Genomic DNA, 22,143 nt, shown 5'->3' on the forward strand with positions numbered 1-22,143 from the left:
GGCTGGCTTGCTGGCGATGTCCGCCCAGGAGGCAGGCTTGACAGGGGCGATCGAGACGGGAGGCATGTTGGAGGGTCCGACCGAAGACACGGTGCCCAGCGGACCCCCTCCTGGTAAGCCAGAGCCGACCACCTTAGGAGCCATGTCCCCATTGCCCCCAGGAGACGCGCCGCCGATCTTTAAGCCGGCCATGCCCTGGTCCAGGCTGTTCATTCCGGGCGCTTTGTTTAGGGGTTCATTGGCAGCAGGCGCAAAGGGGGACTGTCCATCAATCATGGCCCCTCCCAGAGAGCTGGGAGCGTACGCGTAGCTGCTGCTGTAGCCGGAGCTCTGCGGCGTGCCCGACTGTCCCTGAGAGCTGCTGTTCCCCCACGCCGAGAAGTCGATGCCGCTGGGGAAGAAGTTGAAGCCGTGCTGGCCTAAGAAGGGGTTGCTTCCCAAAGGGCCCGGCTGCCCGAACATAGCGTCCGGGAGGTAGTGGGGCTCCCCGTTGCTTAGCTGTCCATATGAGGCCAGGTAAGGCATAGGAGGGTCCCCGCCGGTAGACCATGCTGCCTCGTTGAGGGAGTAGGAAAATCCTATGGAGGGGCTGTAATAGCTGGGCATGTACGAGTCTGACATGGCCGTATAGGCATTGCTCTAGAGGGAGAAATAAGATGCTTTAGTCATTTGCTGTTTTGGGAAAACCAGTTGCACAAATCAAATAAATCTACCTCACTTGTGAACGATAAATAATTCAAAAACAGACAAACATAAAAAACCACCCCCTCCTCCAACAGTTCACAACTCTAGTGAGTACACACAGACAGTGTAAGAGATAAATACATCTTTAGAATGAAGAATGGCAATTAGCAAGCATTAAATGAAATAAATAAATCAATGAAATCAGTCTTCAACCCACCCGTTCATCCCCTGCAAATAACATCAATAAGCTCTCCTTATGCCCTTTAATGCTGCATTCCAAGGTTCTGGAAGTTTGAAATAGTCCACATCAAAGCCTTCCAGTCAATAGTGAGGGAGAAAAACTCAAATGCAATTTTGAGAACCTACATAAGCATATCATCGACCATGAACTATAGTAGTAGCAAACAACTTCAATGCAATGCATTTTGTTGTATAGCCATACACCAGTTGTGCAGCTGAAAAAAAAAAGTTAATTTAGGGTAGGAGCAGTCTTGCATACAAGTATAAAAATGTACGGACTATTTTACGTTAAGAGCAAAAACGTATTAAACTAAGCATGGTTTTGTTGGTTTAGATTCATATTGTTGACAGTACATGGGGATTATACTGTCACAACATTCATAGCTGACGGTGTCAGTATCGACATTCGATGATGGCATCGACGCCCTATCTTTAAGAATGATACAGTGCATTGTGCTATCAATGTTTTGTCTCAGTGGGTCTGCCTCAATTTGTATCTCAAAAGACGGGGGGAAGTCGGGCCAGTCCTAAAGACAAGGCACCACTGTACTGGTATAATGGGCCCAATATTATTCTAAACATACAAATCAAACTATTACTACGTGTGAAAAGGCAGTAGTTCCGAAAATCTTTTGCCGTTTGACATATACAACGGGAACTGCCATTATTGTGCAGCGTTAGCTTCCCACACGCGAGTTGTAGGTAAAGTTGGATTTTCAGTAACTACCTACGTCACTTGTCCTTATACGCAAGTTTCTTAAATGAGCTATCAAGTCTCAACAAGGAGCGACACGGCTTACCTGCCTGCCCTGAGTGTTCAGATAAGGCTCAAACTCATCATCATTCAAGGAATCCTTTTGGGTCACAGCTCCGTTTTGCACTGCAAATAAAACACAGGTAAAAAAAAAATATATATAAGCATTTAAGCATCCAAGGGACGTTAAAATTGAAATTAGCAAAGCGACAACTGGAATGAGTCATGGCATCACAAGTAGAAAAACACACACACAGAATTGGTTTTCTTCAGATCTGCACCAGGAATATTTCAAATCTGAGATCAGATACATATTTAATATCTGACAATGCGAGTGCAGTCTAAACACGCGGATCGAACATACGGCATTGACCGGAGCTTGGCATCATCGAAATGCACCTATTGGTATTGTGTACATACTTGTGTCTGCCGAAACAATACAAAAAAATTATGCCACGTATGATGATCCACCCATGTCCCAGACTGCCGCAGTATAGCACCAACTACTGCCGAGAAGGACTTTCTCAATTTCAGAATGTATGTTTCGGTGGCTGGTACCTGGCCGCAGCCTCTACAAGTACCCGACACTTAAAAATAAGGCCAGTGTCGGAGCCCAAACGACGACTGGCATCGGTACTCACCCATCCCTACTGTCGCGATGATTGTATGATGACGCCAGGAGAGTCATTAGAGAAATTAGTTTTATATTTTAAGATTAGAGTCGATTTACAATCATATTCTCCTAATCGTGTTAACATTTTGCAATACTTTTAAAAGATTGATTTAAAACATTTTAATGCCAATTAAGGCTTTTCTTTTAGATTCATGGATTCAATTGATTTTCATATTTTTTTAAGGAGCTACAGGAACCCTGTTAAAACAAAATACCAAGTAGTAGCTTAATGATACAATAACATGTAATGCTTCATTACACATAGTAAATTAATATCAAACACAACTGCTCTAAATTATTCATAGGTGAGTGTGAATGGTTGTTTGTCTAGTCTAAACTCAGTAAATTCTAAATATGTGTTGTTTACAACTTCAGCAAGATTTATTTAAGACATTTTAATACCAATTAAGCCCTTGCTTTTAGATTATGACCTTTTAAGAGTTTTTAAGGATCCCCAGGAACCCTGCTATAGAATGATTTAACCAGCTGCACAAAATAAATATGCACAGGGCAGTAAAAGATCAATGACTGATATTGAAATATTGAATATTTTGACTGGCTACTCTCCAGCTCCGTTTATTTTAGCTGTGAACGGTTCTGATTGGGTCAATCGCCGGACAAGTCGTGCATTGGGCGCGATTCAATATCCACCCCTGGTAAATATTTAAAAAAGCAAGACCGAGTTGTTTTCATTCATATTTGTACTCCACTTTTCAGTGAATTTCGAGTTCATTCGCGTATTTGTTCATGTAGAACCCTTACTACGTTTAAATGTCTTGTGATTCCTTCCTTAATGCTACTCTTGTAGTCGTTTCTATCATATAAATACAAGGAGTATGAGTTTCAGTTGTGCTGCTGTGACATTTTAATTTCCATCTCTGGATGGACAAAATACCCACCTACCTATTTATCTGTCTATGTATCTAAAATGGTACTTGAAGTCCATGTCTGGAAGACGTGTCAATCGGGGTTAACCTAGCAACCCAGCTAGCGGCTAGCAGACTAAGCAAACAAGTGTCCCGATTGAGCGCCAAGGCTGCTTTTCACACCAACTTCACCGACCCGGCGTGCTACGACACAGTCACCCGGAAATTTCAATTCAGCAATATCGTCCTAAATGTAAGCTACGGGTCGGCAACTTGCAGGAGATCATTCCCTCGCACACGTGCCATCGCGATACAAAGCGAGTTAGCGAGGAAAAGAGCGATCCAGACGGGCATCTTGTAACCCAACTTTCGGGGCTAAACGTGGAACCTGCGTTACATTCGACTGGCCGAAGGCCTCATTTATTACCCCCGACGTACATGGCAGGCGTGTTGGACGAGAGTCAGGGGCTACGGCGCTTCAAAGCGACCAGCACACGTTAACCCGAGCTTTCAAGTCCATATAAATGATCCGAAGGGAGGGGGGGGGGTGTCTCTTACCTTTATTAGCTTGGCCTTTCGGTCTCTGGATTGGGTCCAGGTGATTCATGAAGGTTTGATTTATGAGAAAAGAGGAAGGGGAAAAATAGATGAAGAGATAATAGGTTGAGCAGTCAGTTCCGTTAAGCAGGTGGTCAAGGCCTACTGCTGCACTACTTAGCCACAGCCGCTTTTTGCCTCTCGAAGCTAAGCTATCACTCGCTAGCCGTAGCCGCCGCGCGATGCTGGCAATTTGCTTCAGAAAATACCTATCGTTACCTGTTCGAGGAGGCTGCTGGCTGACATGTCTTTTTTTTACCCCCCCGGCAGACTGCCTAAGTATATTACGAGCGGCAGGCTGGAGAATTTCGCGAAGCTACGGGTGAATTGTTGAGCCGAGCGCCCCTATCTCCCTGCAGAGCCTGCTTGGTGTCTACACAATGGCGGGCTGCACTTTGCTTGACAGACTTCTCAACATGGCTGAGCGGCCTCGTCAGCCCCGAGATGACGTTTAGAAACAACAGACGAGCGCCCACTAGAGTCGCGGAGGAACTAGTACAGTCGTGGCCTTCACTCCAAGATGGTCTCCAGTGGAAAATTCTGGAAACTGTATATTACATTTTTAACTGCCATTTTATGGCATGTTATTTTTTTTGTTTATTAATTTTTTTGTTACAAAGTGATTGTCAGGTAACATGGTAGCAAGAAATGGAAACTAAACATCATGCACATATAATTTCTTGTACTGGTGCGCCCTTGCCACAAGGTGGCACACTATTGTAATTATGATGCTGGTACTCAATGTTATCATAGGAAATCTAGTTCTGTTCTTTAGCATTATGACGCGCTTATATCTAGGCAACATAACCAATTGCACTCTGATATGGTCATTCCCCCTAGTATTGATCATTATGACTATTGCCAGGCATAATTGATTATTGATGATGATTATTGATGAGTTGCATCATATAGCCATTAAAAATTACTGTATACAGAGAGAGACAGACAAGACAGACAGACAGAATAATTGAGAATCATTTATTGTCGGCTTGGTGTGTGTGTGCCCTGGCCACCAGAGGGCAGTATATTACATACATACATGCATACATACATCCAGATATACTAAATGTGGACCTGATGATGAAACACACAAGACCATTGTAACTAAGTTGGAGTAATATTATGAGAAAATGCCTGTGAATATTGTTGTATGTTTTGTCTGTATGTGTTGTTTCTGTATTTGTTTGAATATAGTGTATTTAAAAAAAAAAAAATGTAACGCCTTCTATGCTATTTACGATGTGTGTTAGCGAGCAGAATTTTGTAAGGCAAAGTTATGTGGTTTGGTTGAACACAAAGCACTGAATTATTTTTGCTATACTTCAAATTTTCCGGCAGACTTTATCTGGCAGTGGCAATCACTTAGCCTCTGTTTTAAAGAACTGTTGTGAAGTTGGCTGCCACCAAAATTGGTTGACCCAAGGCCAGCATCTTGAAAAACTTGAAAAATCCGGGTTACTCGTAAGTCGAGGTACTATATACAACTGCAGGTCACAGGGTTCACAAAATGTTGTGTATATGCTGCTGCGGTCACTGGAATCATCAACAACGAAAATATGGTTCAAAATGTTGCTGTAATGTTACTTTACCTCCCTCGTAGCTTCTGTATTAAGCTCCGCTCGAGGCCAAAGGTTGGTCAGATGGCATGTGACTATATTGCACCAAAGAACACATGACACAGGCCAGGAATAACCCCACCCTTAGAGTCTCACAAACACACACCTCAACCCCCCACAGGGGTGAATAAGCGTGCACATTTGAAAATTACGTTGGTTTTGCTTTGGAGAAAAAACGACGGCAACGTATACGCAGATAGCAAGCGGTGCTGCACGGTAGCAGCAGCAAGACATTTGGACTTGCGAACATGCTCAGAAGTACAAGCATGGCATGCGTGTATCATATTCATCCTTTCAACTCTCAATCACTTTTGAGTGCTCGACTTGTCCCCCCTCCCCAGAGGGCAGCTGCCTCCCTGCCCGCTGCGGAGCGGGACAGGTGGCGTGGCCCAGAGAAGAGCTGGCTCGCCACCAGCCAATAAAAATAACTGCAGGGCTCCATGATGTCACCCTGCGAGGAAAGCATCGGAGAACTAAATAAATCTTTTTTTTTAATGTTCATACTTGTATAATGTCCCGTCTCATAGATAGCGTGGCCCAATTATTCAAATTATTCCAATCAAAGCGGCTCCTTTCACATCTGCGCCATGAGGTGGGCACTAGATTGTTCCCTGTTCCCTGATTGGCTTTTTACATGCACGCCAATCTGCGTTGTGTTTTCACTCAGAATTAGAGTCACTTTTCCCACACTCTAAAAACAGTTGGGTCAAAAATAACTCAACTATGGTCAAAAATGGACCGATCCTCCACTTGGGTTGATTTGACCCAACTTTGAGTCAAGAAATGGGTCTTTCAGGATAAAACAACGCATGTCCTTTACTTGGGTCAAATTGACCCATAAAGTGGATCGGTGCATTTTTTCCCAACTTTTTTTTTAGTGTGCAACATTGTGTGTTTTTGCCACATCTGCCCACCAGCGATTGCATCGAGAAGACCGGACAGTCCGCTTTGGCCACTCGCATCCTCAACCAGTTGCCAGAGAGCGTGTGCAAACTAAAGCCGGAGTCTGATCTCACTGCCATGCCTAACATTCTGAGGCCACAACACCATGCTGCCCATGTGGAACCCGATCTGTCGTAAATCTTCCCTCTTTGACCATGTGACATGCCGAATTTGTGATTTCACCATCCCTCAACCCCCCCTACCTCGACCTCTTCAAAACCCCGGCACACTGAGCACAAATGTCAGGCAGGAGGGCGACAATTCCACATGTCTCTGTTGCTCTTTCTGTGCATGTCGTCCATGTGCCTGAATATGTGTAGCCATGATATCCTGGTGTGCGTTTGTGTGAATTTGCGATTGTGTGCGTGCATAACTGGAGTGACCCAGCTCCGCTTTGGCGGCGGGACACTTTCAGTAAGGGGATGTCAGGAATGTGGCACTTGTCAGCCTCCCCGACGATGCTGTTAATTCACATTCTGTCAGTTTCAAAGGGTTAGCCTTTAATAACTAGGACTGGGTTTCTAGTCTTTGTGTTAAGCATCACTTAGCTCTTTTTCCTCACAAACAGCGGCAGAAAAACTCAAATTGGTGCATTATTGTCTTATTAGAGTCTTATGGTAACAGAATTTCTTGGCAGCTGACCATATTCTTGTGTGAGACGCTCACATAGAACAGTTGGGCCAAAAATAAGCTAAATTGGGTCAAGAATGGCGGGAAATTACCAACTATTTAAGTTATTTAACAGAAAAAGTTAGGTCAAATGAAAAATCCACAAAACAACCCAAAAAATTGGTCTGCTTTGTGGGTTATCTAATTATAAGTTGAGCCAAACCATTTTTGTTTTTGTTATTTAAGGCCAAAATTGGGTCAAATTAAATTAACGACCAACAAGGCAACACCGTTTTTGGTGGTTGTCTGTGGATTATTCATTTCATCCAATTTTGGAGGTTAATTGAATAACCCAAATGAATTAGGTAAAAAATGATCCCAACCAACTTTTTGAAAATTTTAACCACAAAGGTTAGGTCAAAATTAAATGAACAACCCACTCAGCAACCCATTTTTTGGGGTTGTCTCAACTTATTTGACCAAACATTTTTGGGTTAATTGCATAACCCCAAAAATTGGATCGGTCCATTTTTTTTACCCAGTTTGGGTTATTCTGGACCCAACTGTTTTTAGCGTGTATAGTGTACACAAAAAAAAAAATCAAATCATTGACGGCTTTCTCGGGCGCTGTGGGCAAGTCTGCTAAATGCGCCCAAAACATTTAGGCAACGTTATGCTAGCATCTTTCTTTACTGTGCAAACATAAAACTGCTTGGACAAAAACAACCTAATTTGGGGAAGAAAAAAAAAGATGACTTGTGAACTTGGCACTTTTTGTTGGTCTGTCTTTCTGTTTATACAAAGCAGCTCATTTTTGTGCAAAACAACCCAAAGTTGAGTCAAACTGACCCAAGGTAGTGGGTCGGTCCAATTTTTGACCCGATTGTTTTCAGAGTGAAGTCTACTTCCTCACCTATTGCTCTTTCTTGGCAAAAAAAAAAAAAGTCCACATATGAGCTGGTGCTGATCCTAGCTAACTTTGGATAAGAGGAAGTCTTTAATCTTCAATTAACCACACTGATAAGAGCATGCAAACTCTAGAACGAAAGACCAGAACCCGAACCTCAGAACTGTGAGGTAGACATGACACCAATCACAGCGCAACTTCCCAATAACTAGGAAAAACTGGTCAGTATCGGGTCCATCTGTGTGTCCTATGAATCCAACGGGAATGGGAATCAGAAACAAAAAATAGAAAATTTACCAAAAATAAAACCAGTATAGTAACACAACGCAGAATCAACACTTTTGCTCAGTCAACCACGTGGCTATGACGTGGCAATTTTCTGGCTTCGGGGTAGTAACAAATCTGTAACTGCATGTAAGAGTATTATTCCACAATACCGTGACACTGAGGGGCAAAATTTAACCCCTGACACTCACTTCCCTTTGTGTTAAAAGTAATAACTACCGCAGCGTTTATAAATCATGTGTGAGGCCCCACACAGTTGCGTCAATATCCTGTTTCTGTGTAAAAGATACAGGCGACCGCAGCGGATGTTCCGTTACGGCTCTTCTGCAGTAATTTTGCGGGATCTCTGTGTTAAAGAGGCTTATGACTAAACTCAGCAGTATACACACACACACTTGGCCTTCTTTTAGTATTATTATTGCTGCTTTAGACATATTGTACTGAGTAGCCAGGACACTAGTTGCTGTAATTTTGTTCTCCGGTCCCCCGGACCCTGTCATTGGGAAAATTCCCCAGACGCTATACTCAAAGCATGCAACACAATTATGGTTACATACTTTCTTTATTGAAGCCCCCGACTTCCCAATGTCCTGCCATGTCGCTCTGTGTGGACAATGGGGAAGTTGTCTTGGGAAGAAAATACCCGCACACTTGCTGCACATCACGGAGGATTTATCGCCAACATTTGTGTATAACCATGAGAGAGGCCAGACCTGTCCATATGTGGTTTCCCTGCATGTGTGTGTGCGTGCGTGTGTGATTTTCGATGACACTGCGGAGATGATTTTGAACAGCTGAAATGAGTTTGTGTGGAAGAGGGCAGCTGTACATCTCTGTCTGGGACATATATACACGCTCACACACACAAACTGCAGTGGAATCCCAAGGTCCGACCCCCTTGAGACTAAGCCAGACTGAGACCTTAATAAAGGCCTTGTTGTTTCAGGAGCTAGCTGGTCGGTTTCGAGTTCAAGTCTCTGCAAACTTGTCTCTACAGTGCACTAGCCATTAGTCTTATTTTAAATTTAGATTTACAGTATTCGTATTATGCTTGTAAAGTCTCTATAATTGACTCGATGTATTTTACAGAGTCTGGCATTTCTAGCATAAACTATTAATGGTATAGTTTTGCAATGAAAATGGAGGTCTAAATAAAACCGGGTTGCCATTAGTGTGTCAGCTGGCCTGCGATCCGTCAGCCAATGGGAACATTTGCTCGTTCGGACTACTTTTACGAGGGGCGGGGCCTAAATGTGCAACAGGGTCTCAGGGAGTGATGTAACCTCTGTTTATTTTCAGCATATACGTGTAAATGTAGACACACTGGCAAGCAAGCACACACTCAGCCAGACTATTGAACATAGTGTTCTTTACCTGCAGTAACAGCTGATTAAATTAGCTCCACCAAAGGCCAAAGTCATTGTTTTGGTCATCGTTTTTGGTTTGATAGTTATAGTAGGATTATGCAAGTTATGCAAAAAGTACACTGATGATTTCCACTAAACTTTGTGGAGGAGGGCCGTATGCGGCAATTAAGGATAACATTTTGATGTAAATAAAAATAAAAAAATTGACGCAAGAGGTAATTAAATAAATTATTTTTTATTATTGTTATTTATGTGTATTTATTAATTGTAGTTATTATTATTTTATTATTATAATAATTTTTTTCACTGTTGGGTCATGTTTCCCCCAAATGCAGCAGGGAAAGGGTCGAGTCTATTCAAAACTCATGTCTTCGACAGGAACTAGTAACTTTTACATCAATCTCTACGACCGAGCCTGATGATTAACAAATACAAACGGACGAACAGGAACAGGCAAATACGGCACCCTGCAATTGCCGTACTTCTCTAAAAGGGTTGTTTTTTTCATTTGAAACGTTCACCTTACACCAGCATCAGAACCAGTGAGAGCACAGAAAAACGAAATGTGACGCTGCAGAATTTTGTAACATTTACTATGATTTCAATTTGTTGTTTTATTCAGGATTACTGTGAATGTTTTATGTTAATCTCTACACCACAGAAAGTACTAAACAGACGGCAAGCTACAATGTTTTGTCGCTTAGTTCAAAAATTCCCTTCCCCAGAACACAAATGGATCCATATGTCGACAATATCTAAGATTATCATTGTTTAACTGGTTCTCATCTTACTTCTCTGACTGAACTCAGATCATCCAACTCAAGCCCTTCAAATCAGTCCCCTCCTCTGTCACTTCAGGTGTGCCCCATGGATGTGTCCTGGGGCCCCTCCTCTTCATCATCTACCTCCTCCCCCTCTGCAATATTATCTGTAAATTTAACATTCAACGCCATTGCTATGCTGATGATGCCCAGCTATGCATACTCAGCCATCAAAGTGTCTCAAGACGTCTTAAGTTGTGTCTTAAGACACATTTTTTAAGACGTCTTGAGACGTTACAAATCAAGACATGTCTGTTAGATGTTTCTATAGACGTGAGTCTTCATGTCTTAAGATGTCTCAAAAATGTTGATGGATCGATTTTGGTTAAGTAAAATTCTGGTTTGCATTCTTGTCGGTGAGCATCCAGGGACGAGGTCTGTTGGTAAGAAGGACTAGGTCAGGAAATGGCAGTGAGAGACACGGAGAGTAATACACTCATTGCCATGAATACTATTGGTGGCGTCTCATGCCTTCCGTCAACTGCAGCTGTTGATCACGTTGGTGCGAGCGCAACACTGAGCGCATTGCATCACTCCCGCTGACTTCAACGCCGTGCCCTGACTTAGTCTGCACTTATATGGAGCCCCTTTTGCACATCATGCTAATGTGGGCAAGCCTTTGCTGCTGCAACGTTGCACAGCAAAACAGAATTCGGGTGCAAGCTTGTTCCCGGGAGCACAATCTGCTCCCTGAGCGCGGGTGACAACCCGCCACCAGCTATTCTTACAATGCATTTGGCGAGCATAGCGAGATGTTGGTCATGTTCTCTAATGCGGGGAACGCAAGCGGGGGGACGATGTAACTTCTCAAGGAAGCTTGTCCACTGGCATACATCAGAGACATTCCACCTCATTTGACACTCGTCCATGGAATTCTGCACATTTTCCGCACTGTTCTCCGGGGCATTCTGAAGTGCCTGTCAAATAGACTGGCGTGCCCAAACAGCAAGGCAGACGGATCACGATCTATTAAAGATGCCTTTTCCAATTAAAAAACATCTGCAGCTTGTTGTCTTTATATGAAGATTTTATTATTTTTTTTTACAACTGAGTGATCAATTTCCATACTGTTATAAAACGTATACAATATGTCTACATGTGTATATGTATCTTGTCAAACTCATTCTGTTTGCGCTGTTAACAAGTAATAATTTGCCAAAGACTTTCTCTTCCGCGCTGGTACAGTCCGAGCAGTGTATGCAACCTATAGTTGACACCTACGTGTCGTTCTGGAACACACTAAATACTTGAGATGGCTCAAAGGTTTACTTGGCAACCGATGGCTGTTTTAAGAGGGCGGATACACTTTCAGCTTGACAGAGTGCAAAGTGGCCACAGAACATGGAGGGAAATAAAGGGATTGATCTGCACAGTTATCGTCTTTTTCAGGGATGAGTAATTGAGCAGTGTGCTGGTATGAATGGCTACCGTGTGAAAAGTGAGGCTAAAATTCATTGGCTTGAAAGCATGTATACAAATAACATAAAATAATTGAAACGACAGCTATTTAATACTGTTTGCTAAAGCAACTCTTCAAGGTCACAGTATAGACTCATAGATGGTTGCAGTGGACATGACATATTTGCGTGTCTAAACCAATTACCGGCAAACGTAATTTGGATGATGTTAACAACACTTCTGGTTAATGATTGGATCTTAACTCACCAATCACAATCGCAAGTTGATTTGCATGATGTTCATGTTAAAAATGTTGCACGTAAGCTTGGTAAGTTTACAACACGTTACAGCTGTATTATCCTGGCGTCCACTATGACAACTAAAAAAAATGACCCCCCCCCCCCCTCAAAAAAAAATAGTGTTGTTCTTATGTGGGAAAAGAGTCAAAATTATCACAAAAAATAAAGAAATATTGGCGAGCAGAAAAAATGCGTGTCTGAAGGACTACAACAAAGAATTGAACGGTGGACAAGTGGTTAGCACATTACCTTAAAAATCTGAGGTTGGACTCCAAATCTGGGTTTGCAACCTTATGTGTGGAGTTTGCATGTTGTAGGGTCAATGAAGAGTCTAAGTTGTCCTTGTAAGTGCGAATGGTTGTTGTCTATAAATTTGTTCTGTGATTGGCTGGCCAACAGGTCTGATCTGGACTTGATCAGCACACCTGTGACCTTAGTGAAGATAAGCAGTAAAGAGAATGGATGGATGAAATTGAAGACATTCAAGGTGAGATATCTATCATTCAAGTCGACCTTTATTTTTGGTTGCACTTAATATGTTAATTCATAGGTAATTATCTATGTATTCCCTAAGGATAAAGTAAATTGGTGGCATTGTGGTCCTATTTACAGCCGTTTAAATACAAGTTTACAGTATTATGTAAATGTTATATTCATAAAATCCAACTAAATAACACTTGGCATGATAGTCCATAATAAATATAAACAGAAGGTATTGATATGCAATCAGATGAGTGTTGGTGGTTGGTTGGTGGTCCACAAAGTGGGAGGAGTTGACACAGAGATGTACAGGACAGTCCAACTTACCCTCGGCACCCAACACATTTTGCAGCCGCAGCTGTTGTGGCACCCGCGCACACCCACACGCTTAAGTGGGCTCCTTGTGCGGCGACTGCATGTCCATTCAGGCTGCTGCTCTCTGCTCCACCGCCGTCTCCTCGGGTTGCCTCTTCAGCCTGCACGCACGCTCAAACTCACACAGCGCACACAGAGTGGAATGTTGTCGCCGTCTTGCTGGGAAAAGTGGCATTCAGCAGAAGAGTGAAGAAGACGGTGCTCGTTTACCATGAGCTGTTTGGATGTTATGTACCCAGCCTATGGACATTACGCCTCGTACGCAGTCAGCGCTCCTGCTTTCCTCAACACGTTACAGGTAGGTTAAATTATTATTATTATTATTATTACTATTACTATTATTACTATTATTATTATTATTATTATTATTATTACTACTATTATTATTATTATTACACGTTATTTATCTCTTGTATTTTCAGTCTGGGTTGTATAGCGTGCAATTTCTAAAAAAAACAACATTTTTCACGCTTCAAGTCTTGTTTTGCAGGTTGTGTTACAAAAATGTTGATTGTTAACAAAATACATTTTGGCATTAATACTAAACATGAAATTTAAAAAGAAAAACCGTGTGCATCTGCCTACTTTCGTAATGTCAATATCCGTCATATATACATTATATTGGGCTTGTATATTTACATACATAAATATCAATCAAGTGACAGATATACTGTATCTTCATATATTGATATACATATGTACAGTATATCAACCTACAGTATACAAATACAGTATCTTCATATCTTCATACTACCGGTTTAAATAGTTTTGGATTTAAAAGATGCAAGTGCATCGAATCGAACTGAATCAAATCGCACCGCTTGGAAATATATCGTGATACGTATAACATCGTCTTTTATTGAAAAGGTATATCTTAAAAAGAAATCGCACATTATACAGTACTGACGAATTCCTTCAAATGCATTTAAAATGACAACAAAAAGGTCATTGCCATACCAAGTCATACCCTTTAACTAAGCTGTACCATATTGAATCGAATCGTAATGCCAATCAAACTGTTCCAAATTTCAAATCGAACTGTCCTTGAATCGTTTCGTGCCCCATCTATCAAAACCACATGAAATCTTCGAATCGTTCACATTAACAGTACATCTAGTTACAAATAAAATAACAAACACGTTTGTCTATATTAGCATGTATACTGTAGTTATATATTTCTATTTATAGACATTTTATTCATCTCCATATTTGTTAAGCAGCAAATATTTATACAGCTTATCTCATATACGATATAGCTCTCTATCTACATACCTATGTGCACACATTACATACATTCTACATAGTTACCTGCATAACTAATATAGTGTATCTTCATACCTACAGTCACAGAAGAAAAAAAAATATTGGAGCACCCTTGTTTCTGCAGTTTCTTGTTCATATAAAAATTTTGGACCAATTTAATGATGACAACAAAAACAGCTCATAAGAGTTTAATTTAACAGCTGACATCTGGCCATTTTCCGTGCTTTTCTTAATAATGCCAACATCGCTTCAGTTCTTAGATAAATAGTTATGGCATTGTAGCCTACTGCCAAAAAGATTGCTTATAGGCATTTCATGTTTTCTTTTATGTCTGTGAGTCACATGATACACCTATAAGTGGTATACTAGGCATTCAAATGAGAAAGAAATGGAAGAAAACAAGGTGGTCTAATCTTTTTTTCCAACGGCAACCTCCACATATATCCACATATTGTATGTACTGAGCTATGTGCAGTATATACTGTACATACTGAAATCTACAGTACATGACAATTTCAACAAGTAGGAACCAACATCCAGTATTTACTGTATACCAAACCTGTTGTCATACAATTGGTATATAAATGTATATCTATGACACCTGTTTCAACCCTCTGCCTTGTTGCCAGACTCCCAGTGGTGTGAGTAGCACCTCACCTCCGTGCCGGGATTTTATGGACACTCCAAGGGGTCCTGAGGGAATGTCCGCCGCTCAAGGCACCGCCGGCGGGTCGACGACCACGTCATCTTCGTCCGCATCATCTTCTTCGTCTTCCTCTTCCTCCTCGTCTTCCTCCTACACGCCGGCGGCCCCGCGGCCTGTCGAGGGCCCCAAGGACAAGCAGGAGGGCCCCGAGGCAGAGTACCTGAGCTCGCGCTGCGTGCTTTTCACCTATTACCAGGGGGACATCAGCAGCGTGGTGGACGAGCACTTCTCCCGGGCCCTCAGCTCCTATATGGACGGGGAGGGCAAGCGGCGAGTTTCGGAGCAACAGGTCGCGGGTTCCCCAGGTATGGTGGCCGTTTGCTACATGTGGGTTACACCTGTATGTGACTCATTCATTGGTTCTCAATACAAATACACTCGTTTGAGGAAAATTGATGAAAAGACTGAGAACTATGCAGTTCTGAATTGTGAGCGTTAACCGTTTCTCACCATTTATGTGTTCCTGATATATATATATATATATTTTTTTTTAAATATGGCTAAAACGGCTCAAATGTAGTAGTGTTTGATTGACAGCCGACAGCTGAGAGTGGCACACCTGCAACATTCGTGATTTGTCACCATTTTGAAGCTTGATTTTATTGGCGACTTTTTGATTAATTCAAATTTGACTCTTCTCGGCGGTGTGTAGAATTTAAAAGACATATATCGTGCTTTGCAGGGACTTTAATTGAATCTTTAAGTTTTTGTATCCAAGTGTTGTGTTTTCACTGTCAGCGCTATTTGCAAAACTTCTCTAACAAGGAGCTTGAACAGTTGAATTATATTACATTTCCTGGTTCAAACTGAATTGTTCTTCAACATTCTGCTTATATTTTGACATAATATGATCTAAATGACACCTAACATATGACTAACTGTACCTTGTGAGGCTTCAAACTGGATTTTCTCAGAGGAAAGTGGCTACTGAGCGTCAGAGTGTCATAAGCAGGTTGCAACAACGATACTGAGAGACTGCGACGACACAGAGAGGCATAAAAATGGACATCCATGGAAATTGTCACAGATCAAACGCATATTTTTCACAAACATTTTGATCAATTTTAAAATGACACAACCTCAGAGGCACATTTCAGAGTGTCTCAAATGATATGCTAACATTTTGTTAGCATAGTCCCCCCCCCCCCCCCCCAAAATATTGGTAAATTTCAACATTTTACAACCTCAAGTGCATTCAACCTTTGAGGTCTCTTAAAAAGGTCGAAACATTTTAAGCTAATTTTGCTGTTGGATCATTGATGCAACGTTAAAAAGCCGGTCAGTCTGCATGCGGTCTTTCTGACCTCGCTTTTAAATCAATATGACATGGCACGTCCGGCCTCACAGCAGATGCTGCATTTGAAAGGTGGCAGATTCGCCTGTGTAGCATCTTTTGGCCACACAGGATGAGCGTCAGACAGGTGACTCCGTTTCTGGCTGGCTGGGGGTGGGGGTGGGGGTGCGATTTGGAACTGTTATCCCATGAAGAGATCAGAGTGTAAGCGGTCGGAGGTAACGAGGTATATGTCCAAGGGTGACTTCAGTGACTTTAGGGTAACATTGTGGAAAGTCAAGACAGATCACAGCTGGACTGCCAAATTATTGACCACACTCTCATTTCCAATTTTCCATCACGCTTTCGACATTTCAATAGCGATACATCCAGGCGCGATTGTCAGGGTGGCAAATTGGTAGAGTGATCGTCTCGCAACCCTGAAAGCGTGGGTTCGATCCCAGGTCAGTGTGACTATGTTAATGTATCCTTGAGCAAGATACTGGACCCCCAGTTGCTCCTGATTCCGTGTCATCAGTGGTCAAGTGCTTTGAGGGCCTAGTAAGGAGGGAAAGTGCTATATCAATGACGTACCATTTAACAGAGTAAAGTGTGGTTTGACTTAAAAAAAAAAAGTTTTATATTGACACAAGTGCAATACACTCGTAAGTGTTTAAACACCAGAGTTAAGTGTTTGGCAGAATTAAATGTCACTCACACTAATGTAGAGTAGTTTTCAACACAAATCAGTGTTTACCGGTGTTGGAGTAACACTGGTTAAGTGTGCAAAATGTAGGGATAGACCGATAATCGGCCAGGCCGATATTGGGCATTTGAAAAATATCGGTAAAAATAAATAAACACAAATCTGACAGCCGATATAAGGTATATCTAAAACCCAAACTTTCTGATCACGCTTTTTGTACCACACGCGTCCTGCCTCACAACAGATGCTATGTTTGTACACGGCGCTCAGCGCACAGCCTCGGGGCGGGCGTATCCTCCTTCAAAGACGTCGCCCCACACCCCCCACCCCACACCCCCCACCCCACAATGGCCGCTGTCAGATTTATACGCCGTGTGATCGGACACTACCCCTCGCCGAGCCGCGCGGTGTCTCTTTTCCACAGGAATATCTAAATATAAAAAGTCTACTGCTGAAAACGTATAATGGCCCGTTGACATTCTGTCAAGGGCGAGGAGGAGCAGGAGGAGGACGGGAGGGGCGCAGAAAAAAAAAAAAAAAAAAAAAACAACAGGTGGGGGTGCATGGCACTGTTGTGAGGGGCAGCCGGCGCTCGCACAGGGTCACTGTTGTGTGCGCATATGAGTGTGTTTTAAGACTTTCATGAGGGCCGAGCTGACATGATAGTGAGAGATGTCACCGCAGAGAGTGATTTAAGAGTATTTGGGCTGCCTCGAGGTCATAGCGTCTGCCTTATATAGACGGCATTCGGGGATATAGGGTCTCTCTCTACAAAAACTCTCGCTCTCTCTGCACTACATGTGGTTGTGTTTATTTCTGTGTCTTGTTGGAGCGAGCACAGTGTGACAGTATGATCCAATGGGGAAGATATCTGGGCAAGAGGGCTAAGCCGTCATGTGACTGCCATCTACAATTCGCCACGCACTCGCTCCTCTTTTTAAGCCCCGTTTCCACCAGGCGATACAGTCCAGTTTGGTGCGCGGCTATTTTCCGCGTTTCCGCCCTCAGTGAATGGTAGGAAAATTACTGGCTGCAGTTCAAACGTAAGTACTTGGCTCATGCAGTATGACAGTTGGGATTGCTTGTTGAAGAGGTGTGCCCTTGAGCAAGGTACCAAACCCCACCATCGGTGGAGCACCTTTTTCCTAGCCAAAGGACATCATACATTTATGAAAAAAATACGACGCAAAACAACTGACAAATGTTCATTAAAGTGGAAGTCAACCTTAAGCATTTCTTGACAATAATATGTTAAATGTGACCTCACTAGTCTAAACATGACATTCTGATTAATATTATATTTTTGGAATATGAGTTATGAAGCAAAATCCAGCCGTTTTTATCCATCTCAGGGGGCGGCCATTTTGCCACTTGTTGTCGACTGAAGGTGACATCACAGTTGCTCAGGGCTCAGGAAATAACCAATCAGAGCTTGCCTGTTTTCTGAAGCTGCACTGTGATTGGTTGCTACCTGAGCAACATTGATGTCTTCAGTCAACAGCAAGTGGCAAAATGGCTGCCCCCTGAAATGGATACAAATGTCTGGATTTTTGCTGCTTAACTCATATTCCACTAATGCAATATTAACTAGCATACCATATTTAGACTAGTGGGGCTGCATAGAACATAATATTGTCAAAACAACTTTGTGGGGTTGACTTTCCCTTTAATGATTTGTGCCATTTGGTGCAGATTTGAGGATGACACGAGAGTGGATTTTAACTCCCGTCCTATCCCACTCCAACAACAAAAAAATCCTGTCCCGTCCCATTCCCAGTCCACAGTAAAAAAAAATAAAAAAATCAATCCCATCTCGTCCTGTTCAGAATGACTCCCATACCACTCCTATTTTGAAGATAAGCTACATAAAAATTAAAATAAACTTGAATCGGTCCATGTTTTTTCCCCCTGTCCTACTCCTGTCTCCCATGAACTTTCTATCCTGTCCCATCCCGATCCCGTGATTAAAAGGTCAAGTTGACTCTCGACTGTTCACAGCCAGCTGTCCCATTTTTTCCCCGAATAGCTTGGCCCCAAGCAGACTTTAGCAGTAAAAAGAGAAATTGCATTCTTGAGAAACCACATTGCAAACTTTTGCCCAAATCAGTTCTGTTGGTTTTGTGCCATCTTGCTCAATAGCTTCCACCCATGACCTATCCACAAACCATCAAACAGTTTTCAAAGCCTAGCGTTTGGTGAAAGTAAAAAATAAGAAATGATTTTCCTGTGTATTCATCCGTCTCGCAGACATCTGGAGAGGTGGCTTTACCCTAATGAATTATTTTTTTGATGGCGTGCCGTGAGATTCTTCTCATGTAAAATATACGTCACGTCTCAATAAAGTTTGGTAGGGACAGTAACGCCTCAATCACCCACACGTTGATAATGTTTCAGGCTGAGTAATGACCACCTCACTACCTGAGCCTGTCGCCCTTATATTGATATTTTTTCTTTCTTTCTTTCTTTCTTTCTTGTTCTCTCCATCAGAAACGCCGTCCCCGAGCAGCCGACGAAGCTTCCCTCCATCCTTTTGGGACAGTAACTACTCGTCGGCGGCTCCTTCCTATTCCATGGACCCCTACGCGTCGGGGCTACACCCGGGTCTGCACCCGCACGCTCACCCGCACGCTCACCCTCACTCCCACCCGCACCCTCACCCGGCGGAGAGCTGGGGCTACGCCCAGGCCCAGGCCTACGGGCCCCCGAGGCCTCTCCATGAACTGTACTCGCCCTCCACTTTGGAGACCCACTACGGGCCCCTGCTTATGCCCACTGTTCGGCCGGCCCACCTGGCCACCTTGCCAAGCCACTACGAAGTAAGCAAGCTGGAGCCCACGGCCTCCTGGCCTGGCCTGCTACCTCCGGGGGACGTCAGCCAGACACTTGCCCTCAACATGGACTCAGGTAAATGAAAAGGACTGGTTTTCTCTCGACACTCTTGTTAGAGGTATCAAATCCAGGACCAGAAAGTTAAATCGAGCGGTGGAAATCTTTGACTGTCTCACGATGTGATTCAATTCAGATTTTTAGGTCTGCAATCCGATTCAGAATCGATTATCGATTCAAAATCTATGGATAGGCAAAGAATCATCATGATCTACTTCAGTCTGCTTTTAGACAGAAAAGCTTTGAATTAAAAAAGGAAAGTGCCTTTTCCCCACAAAAACGGCGTAGCTACTAGCTACCTATAAATGTATAGCTTTAATAGTATAAAATAAATATACACAATTGATTTTGGGACATTTTATATTGATTCTGATACTCTAAAAACAGTTAGGTTAGAAATAACCCAAATTAGGTCAAAAAGCGACTGACCCAACTTTTGGGGTAAATGAATAACGCACAACACAACCCATATAATTAAATAATTGATTTGTGGGTTATTAATTTAATTTGACCCAACGTTGTTGGTTAAATAACAAAAAAAAAAGTTGGATTGGATTTTTTTCAAGTTATTCAATTAATCCAAAAAGTTGACTCAAATGATTAACCCACAAACAACCCCAATATGGGTTGTTTTATGGATCATTAATTTAATTTGGCCCAGCTTTTTGGGTTAAATAACTCAAAAAGTTGGACTGGTCATTTTTGACCCGATTCAATTGGGTTATTCAATTAACTCAAAAAGTTGGGTCCAATAATAAATAACCCACAACCACCCCCACCACCCACCCCCGTTGCTTTGTGGGTTATTAATTTATTTTGACCAACCTTTTTGGGTTAAAAAGCTAACAAAGTTGGGTTGGTTCATATTTGTCCCAATTGAATCGGGTAAGTCTTGAAAGTTGGGTCAAATGAATAACCCACAAAACAACCCCTCAAAAATGGGTTTCTATGTGAGTTATAAAATTAATTTGACCCCGTTTTTGGGGGGGGTTATAAAACTCAAAAAGTCGGGCCGGTCCATTTTTTTTTAACCCAATTAGTGTTATTTTTGAGCCAACTGTTTTTAGAGTGCACAGTTTTGCTTTAGCCACAGGTGCTGCTACTCAAGGTAGCTTCCCCGGGGGCTCGTTTACTTGCCGCTGAGAAGAAGCACCTCATGCCAAACTGTGGCAGGGTTAGTATTTCTTGGACCTGGATTTGACAACACAAAATGTTTATCCAAATATCGATATTTTCTTGCACATGCATTGACTGTCCTGACACATGTACTTGTGATGGTGGATGCCCCCACACCTGCACCCCCCCCCCCCCCCCCCCACGAACAAATGCACCTTGAATGCACCAGTCAAGACTTCTTAAAGAGAATGTTTGGCTAAAGCAGGTTCCATGACAACATGTGCGTTGCTGTTTGCCGACATGCTCCTAATCACTGTTCCTCTATTATCCTTTCTCAGGCCTGCAGCAGCACAAGAAAGGCAAGGAGCTCTACTGGTTCTAACGAGGCCCACAGTCACATTGACCACAGCCAATTAGCCCCTGGACCTTCTCCACTATTGAATAAGCGTGTCCTCTTTATCCCATGCACACACCCACACACACTCCTGGCCTCCCCAGACAGGATACAGCCTGGCTCCAGGTGGATGCGAGTGCACCATGGAGATAACAAATAATCTGGAACGCCTTCGCCATGTCCCTCTCCCGGGGCAGACCCTGGCATGAGGGGGACGCCATGTTGGACCCACAAAAACTGACTTAAGCTGATGGAGGGATGGACCTGGGGGGAAGTCGCTCCAATGTGCCTGGTTATCTCCATTTCAAGCCTTCTGTTTGTTGCTTCTTCCACCAAAAAAGTCATACGAGAAGACTATTACTTTCTTGCTGACAAGATGGCGTTTCTATTTATTGGTGTTAATTTTTGGAATTGTTTGCTATATAGGCCAGTGCTTCTGAAATGCTTGTGGTTGGGTTTCTTGTGTTTTTCCAGAGAGATGTGACAGAAGTGACCACACAGATTTTCTTTTCTTTTTTTTTTGTGGCCTTTGAGATAGACTTAAGGGAGAAATCAGAAGTTTTTTTTCTTTGAGGGAAATTTTGTTCTTCGGATTTGTTGCTTTTAATTCTCCCTTGTTTCGATCAGGACCCTCTCTTTTGTGTGTGTCATTTCTTTCTCAATTTATTTTGTGTCCAAAAAGATTGTGATGTCAATAAATATTTTTATGGTAAGGCTGCAATTTCTTAAGCGTGCTGCTTAGGGGTGGGGCATAATATCAAATGAATTCATCATTTACTCATTTGCTCCAAAAAACGTATGAAAACGTTCTATTTTAAATATTGCTATGGTCCCAAAAGCGTATTTATACGTTTGTTTGTTAGTTTTTTTTATGCAAGAGCATACA

The 22,143-nt window shown here is 42.5% G+C and overlaps 2 protein-coding genes across 2 annotated transcripts in view; one reads left to right on the top strand and one right to left on the bottom strand.

The window, feature by feature from the left end:
• Positions 1 to 3,965, bottom strand: part of ythdf2 (YTH N6-methyladenosine RNA binding protein F2) — an 11,900-nt gene extending 7,935 nt beyond the window's left edge. Inside the window, exons 1-3 of the mRNA XM_086094206.1 lie at positions 3,776 to 3,965; positions 1,725 to 1,804; positions 1 to 639 (exon numbers count right to left, since the gene is read on the bottom strand). The exon at positions 1 to 639 is cut by the window's left edge and continues 1,056 nt beyond it. Coding sequence (XP_085950332.1) covers positions 1 to 639; positions 1,725 to 1,804; positions 3,776 to 3,824 — 768 coding nt within the window. The 5' untranslated portion in view covers positions 3,825 to 3,965. The remainder of the gene's footprint in view (positions 640 to 1,724; positions 1,805 to 3,775) is intronic.
• An 8,951-nt stretch (positions 3,966 to 12,916) lies between these two features.
• vgll2b (vestigial-like family member 2b) lies at positions 12,917 to 21,818 on the top strand. Its single transcript, XM_086095234.1, has 4 exons — positions 12,917 to 13,211; positions 14,806 to 15,187; positions 19,349 to 19,765; positions 21,202 to 21,818. The coding sequence occupies exons 1-4, from the start codon at positions 13,125 to 13,127 to the stop codon at positions 21,243 to 21,245; spliced, it is 930 nt and encodes a 309-aa protein (XP_085951360.1). The 5' UTR covers positions 12,917 to 13,124; the 3' UTR covers positions 21,246 to 21,818.
• Positions 21,819 to 22,143: the final 325 nt, after the last annotated feature.

Source organism: Leptonotus elevatus, chromosome 14, assembly GCF_054856555.1.
Source record: "Leptonotus elevatus isolate MCC_2025b chromosome 14, RoL_Lele_1.0, whole genome shotgun sequence".
Classification (NCBI taxonomy): domain Eukaryota; kingdom Metazoa; phylum Chordata; class Actinopteri; order Syngnathiformes; family Syngnathidae; genus Leptonotus; species Leptonotus elevatus.